This window comes from Syngnathoides biaculeatus, chromosome 17, assembly GCF_019802595.1.
Source record: "Syngnathoides biaculeatus isolate LvHL_M chromosome 17, ASM1980259v1, whole genome shotgun sequence".
In the NCBI taxonomy this organism is placed as follows: Eukaryota; Metazoa; Chordata; class Actinopteri; order Syngnathiformes; family Syngnathidae; genus Syngnathoides; species Syngnathoides biaculeatus.
In genome coordinates, this window is record NC_084656.1 from 22,901,927 (window position 1) to 22,927,321 (window position 25,395).

The following is a 25,395-nucleotide window of genomic DNA, read 5'->3' on the forward strand; positions in this document are numbered from 1 at the left end:
TTATAAACCTTCAAATGAGCACGACTAACGCAAGCTATTATGTTTTGGTGCAATGTGATAAAACGCTGCGCAACTCTAAATTATAGACCTGCCTGCCTACGGTAAAAAAAAACTATAAAAAGAAAATAAGAACAGCTTTAAAAAAAATCTGATACAGCAGAGGCGTGGACAACAACGAGCTCGTCTTGATTTACGTTTATCGTGTGCGTGCCTTGACTTAATGTGTTGTACGCTTGGCAACAAGACGCCACGCACAGGTTAATTATGTACGTACAGCATTTCATATTCCTGCCGGTCAACATACAGACGAGCTCGGATAGAGGGACAATGCAACATTGCAGTGTTGCAAATAGGTTTTGGTCCAATTACATGAAACTGGATGCATGTGGAGACTCAGCGGATGTCGATTTACAGTCCAGTCAGTAGCGGCACTTGCGATGCGTTATGACTGTGCGAAACCCCTTGGCGAGTTAATATTTGACTTGCTTTTGTATCCTATCTGGGCTTTCGTTATTTGAATCAGACTAAATAAAAAGGTCAGACTCGTGCCAAAGGAAAACCAAACAATGTGGAGGCATACCAAAAGCAGTAAAGTAGGACACTGGCATTTATGGTACCTTATTTTTTTCCAAGTCCATTGTGGTCTCATTCCTGGCCCAAATCTTCTTCATCCTCCTTTTCTTCTTCTTTTTCCACATGATGTTGGCTATCACATTTGTCTTCTTTCACAATAAGCCGCTTCACGTGACCATACCGTTGACAATTAATAGTATCAGCACATGGTGGAGGTATGAAAGTCTTTTGCATTATAATTTATACTTCCACCTATTGATCTGGACAAAGGTGTTTCATAAAATTCAGCTAATACAGACACCATCCTTTTCTCCCGCCGTCTTCAAATCTGAAACCATAACATTGGCTCGATCCGGGCCCAGGATTTACTGGAAAGTTGCCGGAAATGGAAGTATTTTGCTAATCTACATCAACATTTGCCTGCTGCGACAAAAGTCTTTGATGCAGGTTACGTTTGGAATTCCCAAGCTTTTGGGTTTTCCCAACAATAGAGTAGGCTAGCGCCATTCTGGAAAAAAGCAAACGGAAATTTTCTGAATCCGTATGAATTGCGATATACGGCCGTGGACGTAAGATCCACCAAAAAAAATAAACCATACGAGTTGACAGGTATGTGAAACTCACTATACAACCTCCTCTATATGTCATCTTTTAATTTTTTTTCCCCCAGACTTGCATCTAGCAAAATACCATCAATCACTCCCTTTACTACTTGCTCATTCATTTTTACATTTGCATATTTTATAAGCTTCCCCGCTTTTTTCACGTTGTTCCTCATTCTGAGGGTTTACAGCTAATCAGTCATTGTCCATCTCTCAAATTTGCTTTCCTAACTTCACCAAGCTTCCCATGTATGTACTTTGAAACATCCATCAGTCATATTTTTTGGTACCACCATTTTGCGTTGAATGTAGTCATTTTTGATAGGTCATCGGCCATTTTGTCCCCCCATCCGGCCTCTGTGCTGTCGCTTTCCTGACTTAAGTGTTCTTTTCTCGGTAATTGTCGACTATTCACCGGACTACTTGCAAATGTTCACCCACCTATTCCTTGTTCCTCGCTCTATTTCTACTTCATGCTGCCATTTGCAGAGTACAACAGACCTCGAGTGCGATTCCCGTCACTCTCAAATCGCGATTTTGAGAAGGCTTCCTTCTTTTCCTTATTTCCGGGTTATTAGCCAATAGGGAGTCTTGCTCGCCCATCCTCGCAACACCTGTTTCATCAACTCGTTCCATTGCGCGGGAGGCCTAAAAAAACGCGACAAAATGGGCGGTGGGATGGAATGGAAAAAATGATAATCATAAACGCGGCCTCGACATATTTGTTTTCACGCGTCTGGCTGGTCTCACAGGAGAAGTGAAATCTGAAAAACAGGATTTAAACTTTTTCAAGAGCCAGCCTCGGCGCGTGACGTCACGGGTGTTGATTGCGGAAGTCGCGCAGATGAAGGTCTGCCGTGTTTGTGTCGACCAACGTTCGCGTGGACGCTCGCGAGCGCGTCTCCTCGAGGTTCGGCCAGCTGACGAGCCGTCCGGCACCGCCGCCCGCTCCGGCGGAACCGACGTGAGGTGAATTGGGTCCGCTTTTGACGGGTCCTGCCAGTGAGGCCGAGAGATGGGCATTTGGCATTCGCTTTCTGGACCTCCCGAGTACACCAAACTGGCGGAGAAGACTGGCTGTGAGTATTGGACTTTTTTTTTTCAGCCGCACTAAAAACGACTTTTCAAACAGTTAAATTGTCTTCTCCTGCACTGGACTTCAAAGCCAGTACACGAGCCGCAGCCGCCCTGTGTAATATAAAGGTAATACTGTCATAATCCTCATCAAGGACGGTGGTGAGCCTCCATCTAGTAACCGAAATGTAACCAATCATTTTTAGTGCGGTGCAAAATAAGCACGCTTAAAGGCATTTATTTATTGCTCTATTAATATGGTATCCACGACCTTCATGATATTTAATTATTTCCTCAGTCCTATAAATGTTGGTAGTTTTCAAGGCCTCAAAAAAGCAACCTTCACCAATGAACTTAAATTCGTTTAAAATCTTTGCTTATTGTTTTGGCATTATTTTAAGTTATTATTGCATTCTAAAACCTCTAATACAATAACTGTACATCATGAATAATTATTTGTGTGTGTGTGTGGGTGTCCCGTTTCAGTCAGAATGAATCGGCTGGGTTTACTCGTAAATAATGTAATATTCCACTTAAAGGCAGTGTAACCTTATCTATATCTATCTATGTAATGTAATGTAATCTAATCTATGGGGTGGACCGTACCTCCCAAAAATTGTACGTTAGGCCAGTCAGTGATTGGCAGAGGTCCCGCCGTCTTTATGTTTTGCATCCGATGTGACCGCGCAAGGGTGTCGTCACTAGAGGAGCGGCGCCGAGCGCGTCACAATCGGCTCCGATCGCCGCATTTGAGCGGCCGAAGTTGAAACGACTCCGTGTTTGTTGTGCCTTTTTTGTCATTTGCAGTCACCTGTGAGCAGATCGGAGTCCTGCACAAGCGATTCAAGCAGCTGAGCCATAATGAAGACGCCCTGCGGTACTTTGAATTCTTTCGAGCGAGCCGTGCGCAGACGGTGGTTCCGAACCTGCCCGACAGGCTGCGGCTGTCACCCGAGCGCCCGAGTGAAAGCGACGAGATCTTGTGGGAAATCTCGGCCGCCGCTCTTTGGTTTATCGTCAATATTATTTTTGTGGGCGGCACAATTCAGGATCAATCTGTGGAGTCAGCATGTTTCTCTCCCCCCCCCCCCCCTTGCCTGTGTGGGTTTTCTCCGGGTGGGCACTCCGGTTTCCTCCCACATCCCAAAAACATGCAACATGAACTGGACACTCTAAATTGCCCGTAGGTGTGTTTGTGAGTGCGACTCTTGTCTGTCTCTATGTGCCCTGCGATTGGGTGGCGACCAGTTGAGGGCGTACCCCGCCTCCTCCCCGTTGACAGCTGGGATAGGCTCCGGCGCTCCCCGCGAACCTTGTGAGGATAAGCGGCAAAGAAAATGGATGGATTATTTTTGTGTGCGCGTGCGTTGTCCGTTCCAGGAGGGAACACTTTGACGCCATCCACGATCTGGCCTGGAATCCGATCCGAGCGCAGATCATCGAGGCCTTCTTTGACAGGAGGTGTGCATTCCCCCCCCCCCCTTTTTTTTTTTTTTTTTTTTTTTGCATTTTCATTTTTGAATATGTTTGCATCCTCCATCCACGTTCCTGCAAACCCTCATCGAGTACACGCTATGACTGCATTATTATTATTATTTTTTTAAATTTCCCCTTGTGGTTTCCGGAGGAACCTGATCCCACCCGGCGAGGGCTCGATGGAGGAGATCCACTTGGAGGAATTCGTGCTGGTGATGTCCCACTTCAAGCCGCCGTCGCTCAGCATGACGGACGAGGAGCGCGACGGCGTCCGCCGGGAGAAGCTCAGATGTGCGCCGCCGAGCGTTTTTCTCTGCATTTCTCGAGGCCGCCGTTTTGAACTCACCCGCCGCGGCTTTGTGCGCAGTTTTATTCAACATGCACGACACGGACAACGATGGAACCATCACCCTGCAGGAGTACAGACACGTGAGTCAAGTCTTTCTTTTTTTTTTTTTCCTGTCATTCACAACAATCGTTACCCCCTTGGGACTTTGTAAATGGTTCAGTCCAGGGAAAATTTTCTTAATCCTCGGGGAGAAAAAAAAAAACAAAAATACAACTGCAGCTCTCTGAGAAGTTGCCACCGTCCGTCTCCATGTACTCTGTACGTGTGTGTTATACTGCCCCCTGGTGGCCAAGGCACACACAACAAGAGGAGCCACACAATCGTTCAAAATGAATCATAATGTACAAAATTCTTTAGTGCTATTACTATCTTTTTACTACGTATGATTTTATATAGCTATTTTCAAAAGCTCTTTAAAATGCATTATTATTACTATTTAGTATTTTTGATGATTATTCATTTAGATAATTATTCAATGAACATTGCAAGTATACGGCTCTTTATGTAATTATTTAAAAGGAATGTAATTGTTCAGGGTGTACCCCCCCTCCCCCCCCGCCTCCTGCCTGTTGACAGCTGGCATAGGCTCCAGCGCTCCCCGCGACCCTCGTGAGGTTAAGCAGCTAAGAAAATGGATGGATGGAATGTAATTGTGTTAAAAGATTTCTCGTTGTCGTTATTTTTTTAGCATTACAACTTTCGGGAATGTCTGTGTGATGGCGATCCATCTTTCTTTTTAACAAAACGTAATGACGTCACGTGTTGGAGTTATTCCTTCCACACGCATCTTTTGTGCGCGTTGAAGCAAATCTCCTCGGAAAACGCGCCGTTCTTGTCCTCGATTGGTCGATTTGAATTTGATGCGAAATTGTGGCGCAGGTGGTGGAGGAGCTCCTCTCCCGCAGCGAGCACATCAGCAAGGAAACGGCCGAAAGCATCGCGGACGCCGCCATGTTGGAGGTGGCGAGCATATCCGTGGGTCACATGGTGCGTCCCGGGGATCGGTCGCGCCAATCGGGACGCCGCGTACTGCATGGTCACTTTTACTCTTCCTTCCCGCAGGAGCCTGACGAGTTCTACGAGGGCATCACGTTCGAGCACTTCCTTAAGGTGGGTCGGTAACACCGAAAAATAACGTCGCCGTAGCAACCACACGCAGCTACCATGCTGAAGCACGAGATAGTTGTTGCGCTTAAGACGCAAACATACAAAGTCATTAAACAATGGTGTCCAATAGCATAATGATAACAGTATTTATTATTATTATTATTGAGTGGTTGTTTGTGTCTTTTGTCAGCTGCTGAACAGCTTCGAGATTGAAGCCAAGATGAACGTCCGCTTTTTGAATATGAACGCGTCCACGGTGTGCTTCTAACATCAGAGCCGTGTGAGTCATAATAAATATGAAAAAAAAAAACATGTATATATGATATACACACACACACACACACAGGTACAAACACACAGTGCAGGGTATGTTCCCGTACAGCCAGCGGTACGTGAAAATCTGCAATCTAGAGATCCAAAATCAATTTTTCCCCTTCCCCGTTCGTGCGTTTTTAATCTCATTTCAATTCATGGAGACGCACGTTTACGAGGATTCTGAAGCACCTCTTCTCACTCCGGCTGTCAAGAAATGACAGAAATGATCGTATAAGCACTCCGAGGAAAGGAAAACAAGACTCGCGCATGCTTCAAGCAGTTCGGCGCTCCCACTTCACGTTAATTATAAAACTGACAAAAGACAGATATTGTATATTTAAATCCAGAATCGTTCAACCGAACTATATAACTTCATTTAAATGATAGTCTGCTAATTTAATGCTAACAAAGCACCATAAACGAGCTAGCAGCAATTATAAACGCTAGCTAAAAGGAGCCACAACGCATACAAATGGAATATAACGATATATAAAGCTATTATTGTTTGAATAACTCAATTTTTTTTTTTTTTTTAAAGTCCACGCTTACCAAGAGATGATCGAGTGCAATTTTTTTTCTACTGATAAGCACAAGCGGCTTACACGTCGGCAGGCTGACACAAAGCAACGTAAGCGTCGCTGGCTAATTTAAAGCGGCCCTCCGCAAGCTAGTTAGACGCCATTTTGGGTCCGGCGCGGCTGACGCGGCGCTTTCAGTTGCCTTACCGGAACAAATGCGCACAAAGTAAACGCTTTGTTAGTTAGCTAGCCGCAGACGGAAGTCCCCCCCCCGCCTTTTATAGCCATACACGCTCAAAGTCACAGATAATGCAGCGGAGCGTGACGACGGCCACCCCACGTGGTCACACACGGTGCCTCCACCTTGGATGCATATTTTGCTGTTTAATCATGCAAAGTCCATTTAGATTTGACTAGCTGATGATCGGAAATCTTCCATTTGAAAAAAAAAAAAAAAAAAGTTTTCTAATTTGTGTATTATATTAGGGCTTTGCTGTGTACCTTGAATTGTATTTGGAAAAACTATGCAAATCCATACAAAATGTGCATATTTTCGCACATTGTTACGTCTTTGTTTTACTATGTTGGTGTTGGCAAATATGAATATCATCAGCTTCTTGAAGCAATAATCCAGTAATGCTTTTTCTATGCAAATTCTGAGGGTTAGGTGGCCACAACATTAGGTACACACACACAAAAACTATTTGGACTATTATGGAAGGTCCGTGTGTTGAATTGCAAATATTATAAAACGCAATTATATTGATGGTGTGTAAATGTCATGCAGGTGACCTTAATGTTGAAAAAAGATATTTCACGATAAAATACACTTTAAAAATAAAGTGGTGGTCTGTGTTTTTTGATTAATTACGAGATGCAAAGTGTTTCTTGCACAATTTTTTCTTGATTTTAATCGCTGTTGTGCTCCACCTCATTATTATCTCATTAGCCGCTGTCATGGGATTCCTATAGATGATTATTATGCAAATTACTGTTGTTTGATGTTCAGGGTCCGCGAAAAGTAGATGCGCACTTTTTGAATAATTTCAGCAAGGATGGAATGGATGAAAGGAAGCAAGGATATTGGGAAAGAAGGAAGAAAAGATGGAAAGCAAGAGAGGATGGATGGATGGATGGATGGATGGCTCGTCGAAAGTGTCTCGAGGAAGAGTTGGCCTCTGCTGCCCTCTGCCGTAGTAAACGTAAAATGCAAGTGGTTGCACCTCAGTGCAAAAAAAAAAACATCCACAAGAACAAAAACAAAAAATCATCTACAATTCGCCATCACGCAAACGATTTGACCCATTCCAACTTCAAAATGGTCCACATTCCAAACATTCCTCTTTTTATTAGATAGATTAAAAAAAAAAAATCTGCAATCGAACCCAATCGTTCTTGGAGGTGAGTGGGCTCCCTCTAGTGGTATGTAAGTGAATGACTTACTAAATGCGGTTCCGTTTTTCTTGACCTTGTGTAGCATTCCGTAAAATCTTGAAAAAGTGAATAAAGTAAATTTTTCGTGCAATGTATTGGAATAAAATCCTTATTTAAGAACCGTACTTTGTATTTTCCTCCACTCAAACTATGGATAATGTTACAACGGCTCTATATACATTTTTCGGAAAAATCTTGAAAAAGTGAAACGTGTATTTTGATAGATTTTTCGTGCAATGTATTGGAATAAAATCGTTATTTAACAAGCGTAGTTTGCATTTTCCTCCACTCAAACTATGGATAATGTTACAGTGGCTCTAACATACATTTTTAGGACTATAAACTTTGTTCTGTTTTGGATTAGATTTGAATGATAATCGTTTCGGAAGCACTTGAAATGTTTTTTTTTTTTTTTTTTTTTGGTTTTTGTTTTTTAGGTTCTGACTTCCGCTCTTCAGCCTTCATTTCTACTCAAATGTCCTTTTTCAGTTGATTTCTTTTTCTCCCTTTGAAAGCGCGAATGTGAAGGAAAAACCCAAAAGACTTTTGTCCCGTTGAGCTGCTCCGCGTGTCTTTAAATAACAGCCGAGTCGTTCATAAAGGGAACTTGGCTGAGCCGACTTCCAGTTTCCAGACAGCTTGTGATCCACAAGGGTTCTGCCGGGCTTGTTACGGAACGCCTGCAATCTATGACCCAGTTCGCGAGACGCGCGGGACACTTTATTCGCTACATTCACTCGATCCAGACGAAAACCAAGAACACCAAGTGGATTCGTCGGTACTGTATTAGTGGATTTCATCCCCCCGAAAATCCATTTCTCTACACATTAAGCAACCTGGGGACTGGTGTAGTGACGTCACAGTCTAGCCGTCCCTAATGAGGTGTCCGGCGAGGCGTGCGTGCTGCTTCTTGTTGTTGTTGTTGTTGTTGTTGTTGTTGTTGCAGACGGCTTGTGACCGCCGAGCGTCCGTCCAGACGTGTTTCCGCGACACCCGCGCGAGTCATCGCGCTCGCAGACGCCTCCAGACGCTTCCGGTTTTCATTCCAAGTCCCGTCAGGCGCCATATTGACCCCCCTCCCGCCCCCCCCCCCCCCCAAAAGAAAAAAGTTTGTTTTGTTTTGTTTTGTGTTTATCAATGAGTCGTATTCTGCTGCTGAAAGTGATCCGGTCGTCATCATTGGAATCATTCTAATCATGACGATCCATGACTAAATTAAGCAACCAATGACCAACGAGTAACCGAGTAAAGTGACCAATGACTGCCAGTGTCTGACCTGCGAAACCGACCAATGACCTGCAGTCGCTCTCTGATCTAATAAAGTGACATGGTTCATTTTTTTTTTCACCCCCTTATGTTTATTGGGCCGGTGCATTCCACCCCGCCTCGTACAGTTTTGACACAAAAGTGCATTTCATGGTCCCAGTACAACTTTTGTAATAAATATGAATTAAATATAAATAATCATAAATAGGTGCGCTGTCCCGTAGATCCTGTGAAGTGGTCCCGGTATCACGAGGACTCGACAATCCTGCTGTCTCTGCACATTTTGCCCTTGAGGCTCCTGAATTCCCGGGCCGCGTTGCTCAGGAACGCCTTGTAGGTCTTGAGGAGAACGCATCCGTAGACCTTCTGGCCGAAGACGTTCTGGGCCGGCGGTTCCGGGACAGCGGCCCCCCCGGCGGGCTCCTGAAGGTTGGGGAAGGCGTCCCGGTACAAGGCCCGCACCAGAGACCCCAAACTCCGACTGCGTTCGCCCACGTGGCCCAGTTGGACCATAACCGGACTATCGGGGGCCTGGAGATCCGCCTGCTGGTCGTAGACCCGCCTCAGGTGGGGCAGGAAGGCGCAGAGGCGGTCCAGGACGCTCTCTAGCCGCTCCGAAACCTTCAGGCCGGAGATGGCGGGCTCGGGGACGTCGTGGAGGGACGCCCGGCAGAAGACGTCCGACATGTCACCCTGGGAGGCTTTCTGGAACCGAAAAAAAATTTCCAAACTCTGAAAACGAGAGCAAGCCTCGGACGCGGCACCAAAGAGAAACTCACGTAAGTTTGGATGAGCTCGGTGGATTCCTTCTGCGTCAGTCTGGTCAGCTTCAAAATCCGTTGCAGGGAATCGGAACACCGGCCACTTCTGATGGAAGACGCCTGATTGGTGGGCAGCAGGAGCAGCAGGAGAACGAGGAATGCTGGAGAAACGGTAACGTGCACGGTTAGCAATCAATCTACACCTGCATTCAATGGATTCCTAAAGGTCCCCTTCCTGCGGGACAGTAGACACTTTTTGCTATTTCTTCGTGCGTAACGCGGATCAAATTAAACCTCTGACGTTGTTACTCGTGGGGATAGGGATTCAGCACAAATTGTAAACGAATGATGGCCGTTCTAAATGGATTGGCAAGGAAAAGATGACTTTTTCTAATCAAAAGAATTCTTGAGCAAGGGGGGATGAACCCCACGGGGCCTTGAGTTTGACACCCGTGCTCTGTAAAGTACACGTATGTTGTGTTTTAAGACGGAGTAGTAGATCAGCGGGGATTCGGGGGGGGGGGGGCAGTCAACTCCAATCACAGTGCTTGCCCCCCTCCCCCATGAATGGATATATTTATTATTTGACCGGACTTGTCAGTCAAAATATGAAACCCCGGCGCTTCCCGATAATAGTAATACATCAAAGGGCGTGACGTCACTACATGTTCTTGGCCCCCCGCCAGCAGAGGCCACGATCCGGACTCATCAGAGTCAAGCCATTTTCCATATTTAAATTGGGGACGATGAGCAAGCTCGGTGTCGCGTGTTAATCTGATAAGGACATTCTGGGCATTTTCAACCCAAATGGCCTCGCATCAAAACACAACAAAAAGAGAGAACGAGAAAAAGGGAAGTTTTTCCTTTGAAAAACGGCGACAAATCTTACGGGTTGTCGCGTCCATCCGCCGAGTCCAAAGCGGGGCCCCGATCATTGTCGGGCGGGGGGCAGCCGGCGCCAATCTGCCGGACTTCGGGGCTGCGCTCGATCGGGCGGACGTCGCCGGCGTCTGCGGCGTCGCTTCATGTCGCGCCTCCGACGACTCGAGTTTTTTTAAAGAACTCCCGGCCGACCGCACGTTTGTCATCTCAGGAAGTGACGTGGGAAGTTTTTGGTGAGGCAACCCGACTTCCCAGAATTTCGCCCCCCACCCCCGGCTGGGTGCTGATGTCGACTTTTGCGTGTTTTTGCGCGTGCGCTCGAAGGCCACTTTATCGAGGGCGTCGCCCGTACGCGCCCGCCGGGCCCGGAGGGGCGTTCGGGTCGCGTCCGGGCGTCCTCTCCATGTCGCCACACTCGGCGGCCTTTCCTGATCGACAGTCGTCATCAGAGTAAGATCAAAGATGCCTTTATTTATTTAGTCAAAATGCACACTTCAAAGAGTCATTTCCAATCCAACGTTTGTATTCCATTCAAGCAAATGTAAATATCAATGATAATATTAACAATATAGCAGTAAATATTCCAAAATGTAAACCACACAATAGTCGTTGAAAAAAATGGACAGTCCATTTTTTTTAAAAGAATGAATAAAAATGGGAACGTTTGCTGTGCAACGGTCGGCATGTTTCAGCGCCCACTAGAGGACGTGAGGGGGACTTTATTTGATTTGATTTTTCATTCTAAACTTTAATGCAAGCGAAAAATAAGTCAAGCCACAAACTGTAAAATTATTCTTTCCCCATTAAAAAAAAATACTGAAATTCCACCACGCCCCACCTAAAAAAAGACAAAGTTTTATTATGTTTTTAATAATAATAAAAAATATTGTACTTGATTAAAAAAAAAAAAACAATCATACTGTAGTGACATAATGAAGTAAAATGTGAAGACTTTTGCTTGATTTGATTGAATATTGTGCTGCTCCCTCTGGTGGACATTTGCTTCAGCAATATTGGCCGCTCTTCGCAGAGGATAAAGAATACACCACCTTTTTTTTTTTTTAAACTTGAAACCCACCATTATTCCCCCCTTTTTTTTCCTTTTTGTGAAGCATTTTGAAGAACTGTGGATATATTCTGTCTGAGTGCTTGTTGTCAAACGTGTCTTGAAATTGTACCTTTTTTTTCGTTGAACGTTTATGCGCGACACGTCTGGCGCAATTTGTTTTATCAAACGTCGCGTCGACGTTCGAACTTGATTTCGTTTCTAGGACGAGAACCGCGCGAGCGAGCCAAAACATCTTCCTCATATTTTGGATTTTGACCGTGACAGGAAACGGCGGAAATGTTCTTTTGCAATCTTCGACTTGGAGGGGGGGGGGGGGGGGGGGGGGGGCGCGGGCACGGAACAGTCAGGCCGAGGTCGCGTAGGCGCGCCCCGATTCGGTGGAGACTCGGCCAATGAGGAAGCGGCCTGCGAATGCGATCGATGACGTCATCCTACTGTAGTTTTGATGTGTAATCGCAGCCTCGTCAGCGGGGGGGGGGGTGTGGGGGGGCGCCCCATGACGTCAAGAAATAGCGTCGTGGCTTTGACACATCATCATAATTACTTGAAATGAAAAGTTCTTCTATTTTAATCACGTGGACAATAAAAACAAAATAGATTTTAATGTCGTTACGAATGATATTGTTTCAGAAGATTGAAAAACTGCATTTTAATAATTTCTTGAGTGAATCTCTGGGGCAGTCGAGCCAAACATTTCATTTTTTTAAATAACAATTCTTTTTAATCACAATTATTTTTTTTACTGCAATAATAATTATTTTGCTTCTTTCTTAATTGAAAGAAAAATATTTTGCTTTGTATAGTTTTTGACATTTTTATTTTTTATTCAACTGAATTTACATTTAAAAAAATATTTATAGTATTTTTAGTCTTTCTGTTTTTCTTTATTTGTGAACTAAATAACCCAAGGACACGTTTTACACTGTATATTTTTTATTTTTATATGCTTTGATAGTTTCACATTGCACCAAATTCATGTCATGAAAGATCTTTTTCATTCATTTAAAAACTGCTTACATTGAATTATTTGAATTTTAAATAATGCGATGTTAATTAACTGAAAGTTTTTTGCGTCAATGCTGGCTTAACTATTGACATTTTTGTGCTATTTTAAATGTACATTATAAACTTAATTTGTTTTGTTGAACAAAACAGGTACGTATATATGATTAGACTTTTTAAATTTGATGGACGGTTTTCTAAAGTATGTCATGATAAAAAAAAATTATATATATATATTTAGTGATTGTTTTATGGATTGTAACCGACTATAATATTTGATGAACAAATACATATTCAAAAGGACCATTTTCTGCCATCGTAGCAAAGTATAATGACAAACAAGTGGAGATGAAATTGTTTGTCAACATCAGGTCTTTTATTTTGTTCGACCGCACAGGAAATTGCGACCCGGGTCGTTCCGGAGAGTTCCCCCCCCCCTTGATGCGTCCGTCCTCTTTTTTTGGGGGGGGGATGTTCTCACGAAATACATTTCTGTAGAAACTCACATTATCATCATTAAAAAATCTTTCTTGTCATCTTGTTCCCCAACTAACCTCTGCCCCCCCCATCCTTGTTTTTATTTTTGAATTCTTTCATTTTTGTGTTTGCGTTGACATTATTAATGGCCTCGTAGAACTTTTTGGATTTGTGAAGGCTTCGGTCACACATAAAAAGGTCTTACTGCATACTAGGAACATCATAATCATCATCATCATCTCATTTGGAAAATAATTTTTTTTTTTAAAAAAAAAATCAATGAAGAGGCTATTCTGCTCTCTGATTGGTGCGTTTCCATGACCTTCAACGTTATGATTCTTTTTTTTTTTTTTTATTTAGTATAAGAATCCATCTCTGATAAGATCTTTTTTGTTGTTTTTAGGTTTTGCAACAAACTCGAGTGGAGCCGATCACATCAAGTCCAGTTCAAATCGTAAGTTGAGCCGCTGAGACTGAGACTGGGCCACGTCTAAAGCGCCTTGTGGTCCACATCAAGTTTTCCGACCTCTGAATTCCGACCCTTTGCGGTCAGTCCGAGTCCGAGCCTTTTGCCGAGTTCCGCGCGCAACACCGGGCCGACCTCGCCGAACGGATGGCTCCGACATAACGGGTGCATCATTTCTCATCTTTCATGAAATATGTGCGCCGACCAAGTTTTTTGTCATCTTTGCGAGTTTCCCTTCACGTGGATGAGATGTTCCAAGGAACTTTCTCTTTTCTTTTTTTCTCCGTAATTATGATGCTTTTTGAAATGAAATGAAATCAGATCGAGATCCGGTCGCCCGTTTCCACTCGGACCTCGACTGCGCGCAAGGTTTTCCGGAATCCTGGTTGAGTTCTTTTCTTTCACGACTGCGCTCAGATTTGATCGCAGCCATAAAACTTCCTCCAGATTTAGCGTGAAGCCACTCTCGTCCTCAGGGCTCTTTTAATTTTTCATTTTTAAATACCGTCATTTCCGGCCTAGAAGTCGCGACTTTTTTCGGACGGTTTTAAACCCTGCGGCTTATGCGGCGGTGCGGTTAATTTGTGCAAGTTTCTTACGGCCACAAGGTGGCGCTCGAGCGGAAAAAGTAGAAGGGAGACCGGTGGAATATATGTGCCGAGGAAGTGACTTTTACCGGTATGTTTTTTTTTGTTTTTTTTTTTTTTTTGACTGGCCCTGGTAGAGCTGTGCTAGCGTTAGGACTCTGCTAGCGTGTTGCTGCTGTGATACTGTTGCATCTCAGTGATTTTTACCGTGGTTTTTTTTTTTTTTTTCTTAACCGGCCCTGTTAGCGCCCCGCTAGCGTGTTTCTGCCGCGTCTCGGTGGGCTTTGACACAGGTACGGCTTCTGCATGTACCAAATGTTATTTCCTTTCCAAATGTAGTGGGTGAGGCTTATAATCGGGTGCGCTCTGTAGGCCGGAATTGACAATACATTTTAGCGTGGGCTCTTGTAAGCTAATTTGTTGACTTCAGAAATGAAGCGCCACACAATTACTTCTTCCATTCGCTCTTAAAAAATGCAAATTGTGCAACGTGTTCAATCAACTTTTTTTTTTTTTTATGGCAAAAATGGCGTCAATCGGGCCCTCAGCACACAACCAACGCAGAAATTTGTAACTGCCAAGGTTGCAACACTACTTGGAAACTTTCCATGGGAGTAAACGCCGAATCATTTCAATTTTTACACAATCTTCACGTCACTGCGCACTTGTAATACGATTTATTTATCGATTTTTCTTTTTCTTTTCTTTTCTTTTTAAAATCAACATACATTCTTGATGAAAACAGAAGCGCAGCCTAGACTTTTCTTGCATATTTTTGGGAAGCCATGTGATTGGTCAGGGTTGGACACCCAAAAAGTTAGCAGATTAAAGTACACACAAAAAATAAACTAAAAAGAAATGAAAAATTGGTGGGTGGGTGGGGGGGTCCAGAACATTTCTAGTGAAATTAGAATTTATTTTTTCTATACGCTGTCACATCTGTCATAATTTAACATAGTGAATGAAAACGATTTGTATAATTATTTGGCCCATTTTTCCATTTTTCTCATACACGTGTCATTGATATTATATACATTTATTCTCTTATAACTTTGTTTGAGGGGCTTTAATTTGTAGGATTAAAATCTATTTTGGAGGATTATAATTTTGTACAAGAATACTCTAAGTGCACAAATTGGATATAGTTGATGAAATTAATTCTAATCAAATTTAAAAATAAAAACTACAAAAAATATTGATTTTCAAAAATTTAAGTTGGATTTTCCAAGTATTTCAATGAGTGCTTTTTTTTTTTTTTTAACCTTTTTGGGCCAAAACACTAAATGCCTTAAAATATCAATTTGTTGAAATAAAAGATATTAATTTGTATTTGTTACATTCTAATCAGTTGGAACATTATTTATATTTTAATTGTAATATATTTTAAGAGGGCTTTTGCATCCATTCTAAATAAAGAATAATTATTTATAGACAGGTCATTTATAAATACATTACATCAAAATCATTGATACATTAAATAGATAAAAATATATAAATCATGAACACATTTCAATTTCTTTTTTACAAAAGAAAAAAGTTGCAAATATGAAACTACTTTTGTAAAAATCATTTGGAATTTGCGGGTATTTCAACGCATGTGCTATAAAGTTCAATCCCATGAAAAGTGTCCAACTCCTTGAACCGCTCAGAAAATGGACTTCTGCAACCTTTGTGAAGAATCCGCGAACAAAGCCGCCCGTGCGTGCGTGCGTGCGTGCGTGTAATTCCGTCCATTGTTATGATACAATCTGTCACAACTACACGATAGCGATAAAAAAATCGTAAGCTCCGTCATCCGTGAGTAAATAGACCCCGCTGCCGGTGGCCGTGTTCTAGCTATACACTCACGTACAAATATTCATATCAAAAAACAGCACGATTCTCACCATTGGTCATGTACAACAAGTCTGATGAACAAATCAATAAAAATGATTTAAAAAAAAAAAAAAAAAAGGAATTCAAAACAAAAAGGCACGACAACCGAAAGAAAGGCAAATGTGAACCTGTCGTAGCTCATGGGGTGGGGTTTTGGGCTCGCAACCTAAGATGCCGACCGACGCTTTATTTACAAACTCGGCCGTGCGTCGCGTGTCCCTAATAAAGTGCATGCAATGGGAGGAGCCGTGACCGACGGCCGCGAAAAAAAAACAAAACAAAAAAAACGAAAACGAGGAGAAAGAGCGCGAGGAAAGCGGCTTGACGCGGAGAAGGGGGGGGGGGAGAAGGGAGGAGGAGTAGGAAGAGGAGGAGGAAGGGAAGAAGAAGAAGGAGGAGAAGGCGGGGAGAAAGGGGAGGAGGAGAGGAGGAGGGGAAGTAGGAGAAGAAGAAGAAGAAGAAGAGGAGGAGGAGGAGGAGGAGGAGGAGGCGGGGAGGACTGAGAAGAAGGAGGAAAAAGACAGGAGAAAGGAGAGGAGGAAGGAGAAGGAGGAATAGAACAAGATGATGAGAAGAAGGAGAAGGAGGAGGACAGGAGGAAGGAGAGGAAGAAGAAAGGAGAGGGGGACCAGAGAAGAAGAAGGAGGAGAAGGACAGGATACAGCATAGGAGGAAGGAGAAGAAGAAAAAGAAGGACAGAAAAGTGGAGGAGAAGAAGAAGAAGAAGAAGGAGGAGGAGGAGGAGGAGGAGGAGAAGAGGAGGACAGAGAAGAAGAAGGAGAAGGACAGGAGGAAGGAGAAGGGAGAGAAGAAGAAAGAGGAGAAGGACAGGTAGGAAGAGAAGCATAAAAAGAAGGAGGAGGAGGAGGAGAAGAAACACAAAGAGAAGAAGGAGGAGGAGGAGGAGGAGAAGGAAGAGGAGGATGAGGATGAGGAGGGGAAGAAGAAGAAGGACAGGAGAAATGAGAGGAGGACAGACAAGAAGAAGAAGAGAAGAAGAAGAGAGGAGGAGGAGGAGAGGAGGAGGAGGAGGAGAAGAGGAGGACAGAGAAGAAGAAGGAGAAGGACAGGAGAAATGAGAGGAGGACAGACAAGAAGAAGAAGAAGAAGAAGAAGAAGAAGAGAAGAAGAAGAAGGAGGAGGACAGGAGGAAGGAGAGGAAGAAGAAAGGAGAGGGGGACCAGAGAAGAAGAAGGAGGAGAAGGACAGGATACAGCATAGGAGGAAGGAGAAGAAGAAAAAGAAGGACAGAAAAGTGGAGAAGAAAGAGAAGAAGAGAAGAAGAAGGAGGAGGAGGAGGAGGAGGAGAAGAAGAAAGAGGAGAAGGACAGGTAGGAAGAGAAGCATAAAAAGAAGGAGAGGAGGAGGAGGAGGAGAAACAGAAAGAGAGAAGGAGGAGGAGGAGAAGGAAGAGGAGGATGACGATGAGGAGGGGAAGAAGGAGAAGGACAGGAGAAATGAGAGGAGGACAGACAAGAGGAGGAGCATCTGACATTCCACAATGTCGCTCCTCCACGTCAGAGGTGGGCAAACGTTTTGTGCACGAGGGCCAAATTTTGCTTCAAAAGGAACCCCCCCCAAAAAAAAAGGACGAAGTAAGAAGTCAACGTTGGTGCCGTCGCCATTTTGCCTCCCAAATCGTACGACTGGGCGACGTTTGCGCACTTGACATTTCAAACAATACGAAGGCCAGAAATCCGTTTAACCTAAAAAAAAAAAAAAAAACAACATTTTTGAAATCTGGGAGGGAGGGAGGGGGGTGGCATTGTGCCTTGCGCACACGGGGGCAGTTTCGTACCAACGTGCCGATGGAAAAACACGAAGACAATCGCAAGTTCCGCGTCATAATACCGAGACGCCGACGCTTACTGTTAGCCTGTCAGTGGCGTTTCCCAGTATGCGTTAGCACGAAGCTAACAGAGCCCCTCGACGCAAAGCGATTCGGTGGCGCCAAATACGAAACGTTTTATTCGCTTTGTTCTCCGTTAAGTAAAATCAATTGTCGCATACACAAAAAAAAAAAAAAAATCTGCCTGCCGAAAACTCAGAAGTCAAGTCGCTCGTATCCGCAAAATGCGATAAGAAATTAACCCAATACGGGCCATATTTGACTTTCAAAATGGGAAAACAACCACGTGGAGGAAAATGACATCAAATTGTTTCATTGATCGATACTACATTTATGTATTTAGAATTCATGTAAATGGAATTAAGATTTCATGAAATATTTTTGGAATGTTAAATATGTATATATAAAACAAAATATTACCTTCTAAACGTCTTCATTGACGCAATTGAATTACTGCTTCGTGGACTGATTGTAAATTTTAACATAATTCAAATAAATATTTTAGCATATACCTTTCACCGTTATTCACTGAATTCTTTTTTTTTTTTTTTTTTTACAAAATAACCAAACAGCTAAAGATACATATTATTAAAATCTTCTACTAAAAAGATATATATTTTGAAATCATCTAGAATAAATCAATTAACCGACTATTTGAGGAAAATGAATCTAAAACGTGGACTAACCGATTGCTGCAGGGAAACGTTACAAGAATGCAAAAAAATATATATTTCGGAAGTGTAAAAGAACAGAGTTGGCCCGGGCGACCCCCGGGCCGTACTTTGCCCACCCCTGTTCGACACACACACACACACACACACACACACGCAGACGACAAAGTTCTACGGAAACATATCAAAGTGCCCATTTTAGCAAAAAAATTTCCTGAATGATTTCACGTCATACCAAAAAGAGAGAGGAGGAAGAGGAAGAGGAGGAGGAGGAGGAGGAGGAGGAGGAGTCCGAATCCCGCCGAGAAGATGGGAGCAGATTCTGGCCTCCAAAGGAGTTCTCCGACGCCCCCCCCCCCACCCCCAACCCACAAAAAAAAAGAAAGGAAAGGAAAGGAAAGGAAAGGAAAGGTCGGTCGGTCGGTCGGCCGGCCGGCCGGCGGTGGGCTCTCATCTGTTGTCGTCTTTGGGGAAGAAGTCCAGAGAGCCCAAGCTCCCGAAGCCCAGGACGCGAGTCTCGCTGTCGAAGGCCAAAATCTCTCGCTCCTGACGCTCCAGCAGCGTTTTGATCCTCTCGCTGCGATCCTTCTGCAGAGCCGACAGCTCCTCCTCCATCTGCGCACGCCACAAGTCGTCCGCGTTTTGACGTTTTGAGCCGGCAAATTGGGGGTCGGGTCGGGGCCGGCGGCTACCTTCTGCTCCAGGTGGGCCCTGCGCACCGAGACCTTCTGCTCCAGTTTCTGCAGCTCCCGCTCGTGCTGGCTGTCCATCTGGGACCTGGTCTTGGTCTGGTAGGCGTCCAGGAGCTCCATCTCCTGCTTCAGCTGCTGCTTCAGGGCCTCGCACTCCGACTCCTGCTCGGCCTCCAGCCTCATCTGGACACCCCGAAACAAAAGGCGTCAATTTCCGCCGATGGCAGCCGAGGGAACCTTCGGAAACCAACGTGCCGTGCAGCAAGAACGAGCCACTTCAAAAGTGAATTACGCGCCTCAAAAAATGCTTCCAAACGTTCATGACGACGGGTGATTCCCACATTCAACATTCATGTCTCAAATCATCTTCCCCCCTCCAAATGAATTGAAAAGCCACTAATGTGTTCCATTCCCCCCCCCCCCCCCAAAAAAAATGTTTGCAGTGTGTTTTGTAACAACGAAATCACACACATGCGGGTATCCAGTGTACCGCCGCCTGCTTGGGCGCCTGCCAATTCACCATCTTGTGTATATTTTTGTTTCATTAAAAAGAAATGTGTGTAAATGTTCTTTTAGAAGGCGAAGCTGCCCGGACAACAATTATCGGCAGTATACTCGAGACTTTTGGGAGTACGGGAGCAATTCCTGGACCACTGCGACGAGCGAGGCTCCACTTTACTGTATGTGGGGACGGTTACAACTCCTCTTTTTTTTTTTGCAGAAAATAACGAATACATGCACGGCGAGGTCAAGAGCCCAATTCACGCCATTTTCCACAGTGTGTTAGCGTGAAAGCTAAACCGAAGTAGTAAGTTTCCCCCGGTATCCGAAGGCGGGGGGCCGAGAGAAGCGAGATCACGGGCGAGTCGGGCGGGGCGGCGCACCGCTTGCGAGGCCGTCATCTGGTTGATGGAGCGCTCGTACTGCTCGGCCAGCACGGCCAACTTGCGGGTCCGCTCCTCCTTGAGGCCCTTGAGGAGGCTCTTGTGGTCGGCTTTGGGCGAGACCTCCAGCTGGTGGGTGCGCAGGGCTTTGTACTGCTTGTTCTGGACCTTGCAGGTGTCCTGGAACTGCTTCTTGATCTGCAGCTCCAGCGCCTGAGGAGGAAGCCGCACCTCAAACGACAAACTTTTGCACATTTCGCACGCAAAACGCCACCACGAACGGCCCAAACGTACAAACGTCAGCGTTTGACGTCATTTGTACCGACCGCTTACTGCTGTAACATGGAATTTTTTTTCATCCTTCGTTGTCTCGTGCATCGGAGCACTTTTGAGCTATTTCCCATGCGCATTTGTACGAAATATGCGGTCACCTTGAGGTCTCGGGGCTGGCGCCGGTGCTCCAGCGCGTGTTTGCGCGTCAGCTCGCGCTGGCGCCGTCCGTTGTACTCGTCCTGGTTGTCCAGCTCGGTGCGGTGCTGCAGCCGCAGCAGCTCGTCGCGCAGCTTGTGGAGCGCTCGCAGCTGCCGGCGCTCCAGCGCCTGCGTGGCCTCGTCCTGGCGGATCTGCAGGGCCTGCTCCATCTCCTTCTGGCTCCTCTTCTTGTTCAGCTCCTGGAGCGGCGACAGCCATTCACGGGCGCGGCAGACAGAAGAGCGCCCGGAAAACCGAATCTGTCTTTTCCCACCTCTCGGAGCTGCTCCTGTTCGAAGTCGTGCTTCCTGAGCAGACTTCGGCGCTTGAGCGCGCGGCAGCTGCGTTCGTAGACCCGCCGCTGCTGGGCCAGCAGCTCGGCCTCGTCCTCGGCCTGCGAGCGCTGGAGCGTCTCCTTGTGGCGCGACAGGCGCTCCTGCTTCTCCTCCTTGCCGGCGCACGGGTCCTCGCTCACCTCCTGCGAATCCGGCGCAAGGCGCTACGTCGGACGCGGTGGCACGCCGGCGCCGTCTTGTGGCGCAATCCATAGCCTTGTCTAAAATACGCTACGCTGTCAAGTTCGCCACCTTGCCGAGCAATTTGTGTTTATTGGGATGGGACGACTTTTGGATCAGACTAATTTGATACATGTACGAGATTTGTTTTTATTTTTATTTATTTTTTTTGTTGTTGTTGTTGTTCATCCATCTATGCCAATGACGTATCGTAATATGACAAACTGGGAAAACGCAATAGAGATATTAACCAGTGTATCCGTGTTTTTTTACTTTTTAATTTTCATGATGGTAAATTAGTCAATGATTTACATTGACATAAATACAACATTATTATCTTATTATATTTAAAAAATATATATATTATTTTACTCATATTAATTGATGTTACAATCGTGAATCAGATCACCATTTATCCAATGACATAAATTACTTTCTAAATAATTAACAAACAGGCCACATATTTATTTTAACAACAAACAAAATACGATGAATGAATAAACGATTCACTCGTAATGTTATAATATATCATAAAGTTGAATACGATTAAATAACCAATTATTGACAAAAGCAAAATATTTATGCAGCGTCACATTTTCCGTACGTCATCGCTTCGTTGGAAAATCTGTTCGATTCGTTCCTCACCATGAAAACATGGCAAATTTTTTTTTTTTTTTTTTTGCTCTTTATTTTAACAAATTTAAACAAATCTTGATCATAAACGACATCATTCTTAGGCGTTTTCGAGGGGTTTAAAAAAAAAATCAAATAAATGCGTTTCCAAATAATGCTGAAAACGCCACAAATATTTCAGACCGTGAGAGAATTTTTTTTTTTTGTTTTTTTTTTTTGTAACGCGCAAGAGGTGTTGAGTGCGTGTGTCTTTGGACCTCTTTGATTTTGTCCTTGCAGAGTCGGTACTCTTTCTTCTGGTTCTCCAGGAAGGCCGTCAGCTCCTTCTTCTGCTGAGCCACAATCTGCTGCTGGATCCTCCTCTCCTCGCCACACACCGACTTCATCTGGGAGGGAAACCAGATCGTTCGCCGCCGCGGAATCGGGCTGTTCGATGCCACCCGACGGATATACGCGTCAAGATCGGTTTTTCAAGGCCCGTCTTGGCCATTTTCAAGTTTGGAAAGCAGCGTAATGACTAACAGATTCCTGTAGACGGGAAATATGTATCGCGATCATGGGAAATTGTGACTTGTGATTTGGAGAAGGAAAGCCGAAAAAAAACAAAATCATTGACGCTCAACTTGAGCTATGTGCCTAGTCGGCGTTGCAAGCAGCGCATTTTTTCTTCATGGATTAGCCATCCATTTCCTTAGCCGCTTATCCTCACAAGGGCCGCAGCTGTCAACGGGCAGGAGGCGGGCTGGTCGTCACGTGGAGACAAACAGCCAATCCCAATCACACCAACGGGGCAATTTTTGGGGTGTGGGAGGAAACCCGCGCAGGCACGGACGGGGAGAACATGCAAACTCCACGCAGGCGGGTCCGGGATGGAACCCGGGAGCCCAGAACTGTGAGGCCAACGCTTTCAAGCTGAGCCACCGTGCCGCCTCTTGATTGATCATCTCCGAATAAATCATTTGAAGAGTTTGAGGTGTGACAAAAGCGAGAACTATCCGTCAAAGTGACTTTTCTGCTTGAGGCGTTTTTTTGTCGTTTTCTCCACTTTTTGGTCGGAAACTGAAGTTTGTGGTCGAAACCAACCGAGCGGTTCTACCGCTGAGTCCTCCAGAACGGAAGGAAGGCGAGAAGAAGAGTTTTTGGGAGGCGGTGCGCTCCCACTGTCGCCGGGGGATGGGCGAAGCGTTCTTTGAAATATGCCCACACCCTTGCCCAGCAGCTCAAACTGGAGGATTTGGGCTCACTGAACCCTTTTCGAGGACTTTCAGAACCGTCGGGCTCTGGAGGCAAATGTTCTGAAACTTCGGATGGCGTAAAGAAGACTGCCGCTTTGCTCGTCTGAATGGGTTTTTTTTTTGTTTTTTTGCCTGGTCCCGTCCTGACCGGAACCTTCTCGCAAATGATGACATTTCGAATCCCACCGAGGTTTTTTTTTTCCTGGCTAGGTCAAAGGTTAAAAATGCCCTTGAAGGGCCTGTAAAACGCGTCGCTCTGCTTTGAAAGCGGTCGCCGTTGAAGGAATTGTGACTTTTTTGGGGGGAAATTCGGGCGCACCTCTTTGTCGGTCTGAGCGGCGTGGCGCTTGGCCAGCCTCTCCAGCTCCACGTAAGTGTCGTTGGCCTGCGTCTCCAGCTCCTTGTGCAGCCTCAGCCGGTGCTCGTCCATCTCGGCCTTGAGCCTGTTCTCCAGGGCGATCAGCTGCTTCTGGTGCTGCCGCCGCATGCGCTTGTAGCCAGACATCTGCTCCCGCAGCTCAGAGTTCTGCTCATGCTCCTGGATCTACCCGATGACCTGGCAAAGAAATAAGACCACACCGGGACCGCATCTTTTTACCCCTGTGAGGATAGGCGGGTGGAAAATGGACGGATGAACCAGGATTCTTGCTAACACAAGACGGTGAAGCATCATGCATTGCGACCTTGGTCAGGGTGGAGGGAATAATTATAAACAGTTCCAAAGTCAGCTGCGTATGAAAAATGAAAAATTTGATATAGGCTTCGAGTACACCTGAGCTTTAATCAAAGCTCTTTTTGTTCACATGAAACCTGAGCTTTAGTCAGTGTTGAAGGAATTATGAACAGTTCCAGATAGCAGTCAGAGTCAGCTAGCATAAAATCGTCAGGCCGGTGCTAGAAAGAAAACAAAACAAGGTCAGGAAAAGCCTACGAGAACATTTTAATTGTATTTGGGGCTGTTTTTTAGTCACGATAGAAGGAATTATGAGCAGTTCCAAATAGCAATCAGTGTTAGCACAAAATCGTCAGGCCGGTGCTAGAAAGAAAACAAAACAAGGTCAGGAAAAGCCTACGAGAACATTTTAATTTTATTTGGGGCTGTTTTTTAGTCACGATAGAAGGAATTATGACCAGTTCCAAATAGCAATCAGTGTTAGCACAAAATCGTCAGGCCGGTGCTAGAAACAAAACAAAGTCAGGAAAAGCCCACTAGAACATTCTCATTTTATTGAGGGCTGTTTTTAGTCAAGATCGAGGGAATTATGACCAGTTCACAAAAGCAAAATATGTCAAGTGAAGCCTACTAAAACCACATCGGGAAGCACTTTGAATGGTGGCAGATGTGTGATAAACCATATTTCATATCACTTTGAATGTGATTGGGTAAGTGTGGTTATTATAGGGTGTGCACATATTTGCCAAATTTGACTTTCTATTGTTCATCTTAAATTCCATTTTTTTTCCCAATTCAGTTGCATTGTTATCACAGGTCAAAATCGCGGTGAAAATGTTCATGACATACAATGTCTTTTTTTATTAACAGGGTGAGTAGAACATTTTTTAAGGTGATGAAGAGCACGAAGGATGAGGAGGAGGAGGAGGGAAAAATGACATCCATTAACAAGATGTGGTTACCATGACTACGGATGGATGTAGTCATGGCATAGCGCGGTGCGTGCGCGCCCCCTCCTCCTCTCCCTCCTCCCCTTTCACACACGCACATGCACGCGCATTACACTTTTTATATATATATATTTTTTTTGCCTATTTCGCGCAACTGGGCTCGTCCAAAAAAAAATAAAATAAAAAAAAATGAGCGGAAAAGGTACCAAAGATGCTGATGCGATGACGGTGACGGTGTGGCGTTCGCGGCCCCTGCAGCGGCGTCGGTGAGAAGGAGGCCGGAGCTGTGGCCCGCTGGAGTCCCCGTCCGCGGCCTCATCCCTTCTTCACGCCGGCAGCATGCTCCTGCGGCGCGGAGGGGGGACGAGGAGGAGCAGAGGAGGAGGAGGAGGAGGAGGAGAAGGAGGAGGAGGAGGAGGAGGAGGAGGAGCCGCCGCCGCCGCCGCCGCCGCCGCCGCCGCCGCCGCTGCCGCCGCCGCTGCCGCCGCCGCCGCCGGTTCCCCGCGGCAGGCTCGCTCTCGCTCTCGCTCTCGCTCTCGCTCGTGGTGTGTCCGACGTCCGTGAATGCAGCACACGTCCGCCGCCGGCCTCACGCGCATCCTGCACCGCGAGTCCTTTTCGGGGGCCGGGGACAGGGCATCCTCGGGCCCGTGAACGCAACACGAAAGCGGTTCTCCACGAAAGCCGTGGAGGAGGGGGCGGGGTGAACGACAAATAAAAGTAATAGAAATAAAAGCAATGCGGGACGGGGGCGGCACTTACGCAATGCCTACCCTTGATAATCGCGGAAAGGGGGCCGCGTAATTTAGTGAGGCCGCAGAGGAGCGAGGCTTTCCCCGGGTGACGGCTGCCGCGCTCGGCTGGAGGACGGCGACGGCCCGCTGACGAGAGGCCAGTCCGGACATGCTGGCCGAGCCGCCCGCTCCGATGGCTGGCCTACATTTACGGCGCACTTGCCCATCGTACGTGCTTCTCGTGCCTTCGATTCA

At 45.5% G+C, this 25,395-nt stretch overlaps 3 protein-coding genes across 3 annotated transcripts; 1 reads left to right on the top strand and 2 right to left on the bottom strand.

The window, feature by feature from the left end:
- The first annotated feature begins 2,015 nt into the window (after positions 1 to 2,015).
- Positions 2,016 to 6,845, top strand: tescb (tescalcin b). The gene is made up of 8 exons (XM_061802241.1): positions 2,016 to 2,254; positions 3,057 to 3,126; positions 3,630 to 3,710; positions 3,877 to 4,016; positions 4,093 to 4,154; positions 4,954 to 5,061; positions 5,137 to 5,184; positions 5,372 to 6,845. The coding sequence occupies exons 1-8, from the start codon at positions 2,191 to 2,193 to the stop codon at positions 5,447 to 5,449; spliced, it is 651 nt and encodes a 216-aa protein (XP_061658225.1). The 5' UTR covers positions 2,016 to 2,190; the 3' UTR covers positions 5,450 to 6,845.
- Positions 6,846 to 8,803: 1,958 nt separating this feature from the next.
- Positions 8,804 to 10,568, bottom strand: m17 (IL-6 subfamily cytokine M17). Its single transcript, XM_061801719.1, has 3 exons — positions 10,365 to 10,568; positions 9,494 to 9,636; positions 8,804 to 9,419 (listed from the first exon to the last, which is right to left on the bottom strand). The coding sequence occupies exons 1-3, from the start codon at positions 10,561 to 10,563 to the stop codon at positions 8,961 to 8,963; spliced, it is 801 nt and encodes a 266-aa protein (XP_061657703.1). The 5' UTR covers positions 10,564 to 10,568; the 3' UTR covers positions 8,804 to 8,960.
- A 6,381-nt stretch (positions 10,569 to 16,949) lies between these two features.
- taok3b (TAO kinase 3b) lies at positions 16,950 to 24,833 on the bottom strand. Its single transcript, XM_061802066.1, has 8 exons — positions 24,613 to 24,833; positions 23,103 to 23,339; positions 21,806 to 21,934; positions 20,675 to 20,878; positions 20,361 to 20,600; positions 19,930 to 20,142; positions 19,046 to 19,228; positions 16,950 to 18,968 (listed from the first exon to the last, which is right to left on the bottom strand). The coding sequence occupies exons 2-8, from the start codon at positions 23,286 to 23,288 to the stop codon at positions 18,804 to 18,806; spliced, it is 1,320 nt and encodes a 439-aa protein (XP_061658050.1). The 5' UTR covers positions 23,289 to 23,339; positions 24,613 to 24,833; the 3' UTR covers positions 16,950 to 18,803.
- Positions 24,834 to 25,395: the final 562 nt, after the last annotated feature.

What these genes read in the sequence shown, in the direction of transcription:
- tescb (XM_061802241.1), top strand. Translation starts at nt 2,191, where the DNA reads ATGGGCATTTGGCATTCGCTTTCTGGACCTCCCGAGTACACCAAACTG. An exon ending in ACTGGCGGAGAAGACTGGCT is followed by an intron (nt 2,255 to 3,056) that starts GTGAGTATTGGA and finishes TGTCATTTGCAG; the next exon opens with TCACCTGTGAGCAGATCGGA. An exon ending in CGTTCGAGCACTTCCTTAAG is followed by an intron (nt 5,185 to 5,371) that starts GTGGGTCGGTAA and finishes GTCTTTTGTCAG; the next exon opens with CTGCTGAACAGCTTCGAGAT.
- m17 (XM_061801719.1), bottom strand. Translation starts at nt 10,563, where the DNA reads ATGACAAACGTGCGGTCGGCCGGGAGTTCTTTAAAAAAACTCGAGTCG. An exon ending in GCGGATGGACGCGACAACCC is followed by an intron (nt 9,637 to 10,364) that starts GTAAGATTTGTC and finishes CCGTTTCTCCAG; the next exon opens with CATTCCTCGTTCTCCTGCTG. An exon ending in CCGAGCTCATCCAAACTTAC is followed by an intron (nt 9,420 to 9,493) that starts GTGAGTTTCTCT and finishes TTTCGGTTCCAG; the next exon opens with AAAGCCTCCCAGGGTGACAT.
- taok3b (XM_061802066.1), bottom strand. Translation starts at nt 23,288, where the DNA reads ATGTCTGGCTACAAGCGCATGCGGCGGCAGCACCAGAAGCAGCTGATC. An exon ending in CCGCTCAGACCGACAAAGAG is followed by an intron (nt 21,935 to 23,102) that starts GTGCGCCCGAAT and finishes TTTCCCTCCCAG; the next exon opens with ATGAAGTCGGTGTGTGGCGA. An exon ending in AGATGACGGCCTCGCAAGCG is followed by an intron (nt 19,229 to 19,929) that starts GTGCGCCGCCCC and finishes CGGGGTGTCCAG; the next exon opens with ATGAGGCTGGAGGCCGAGCA.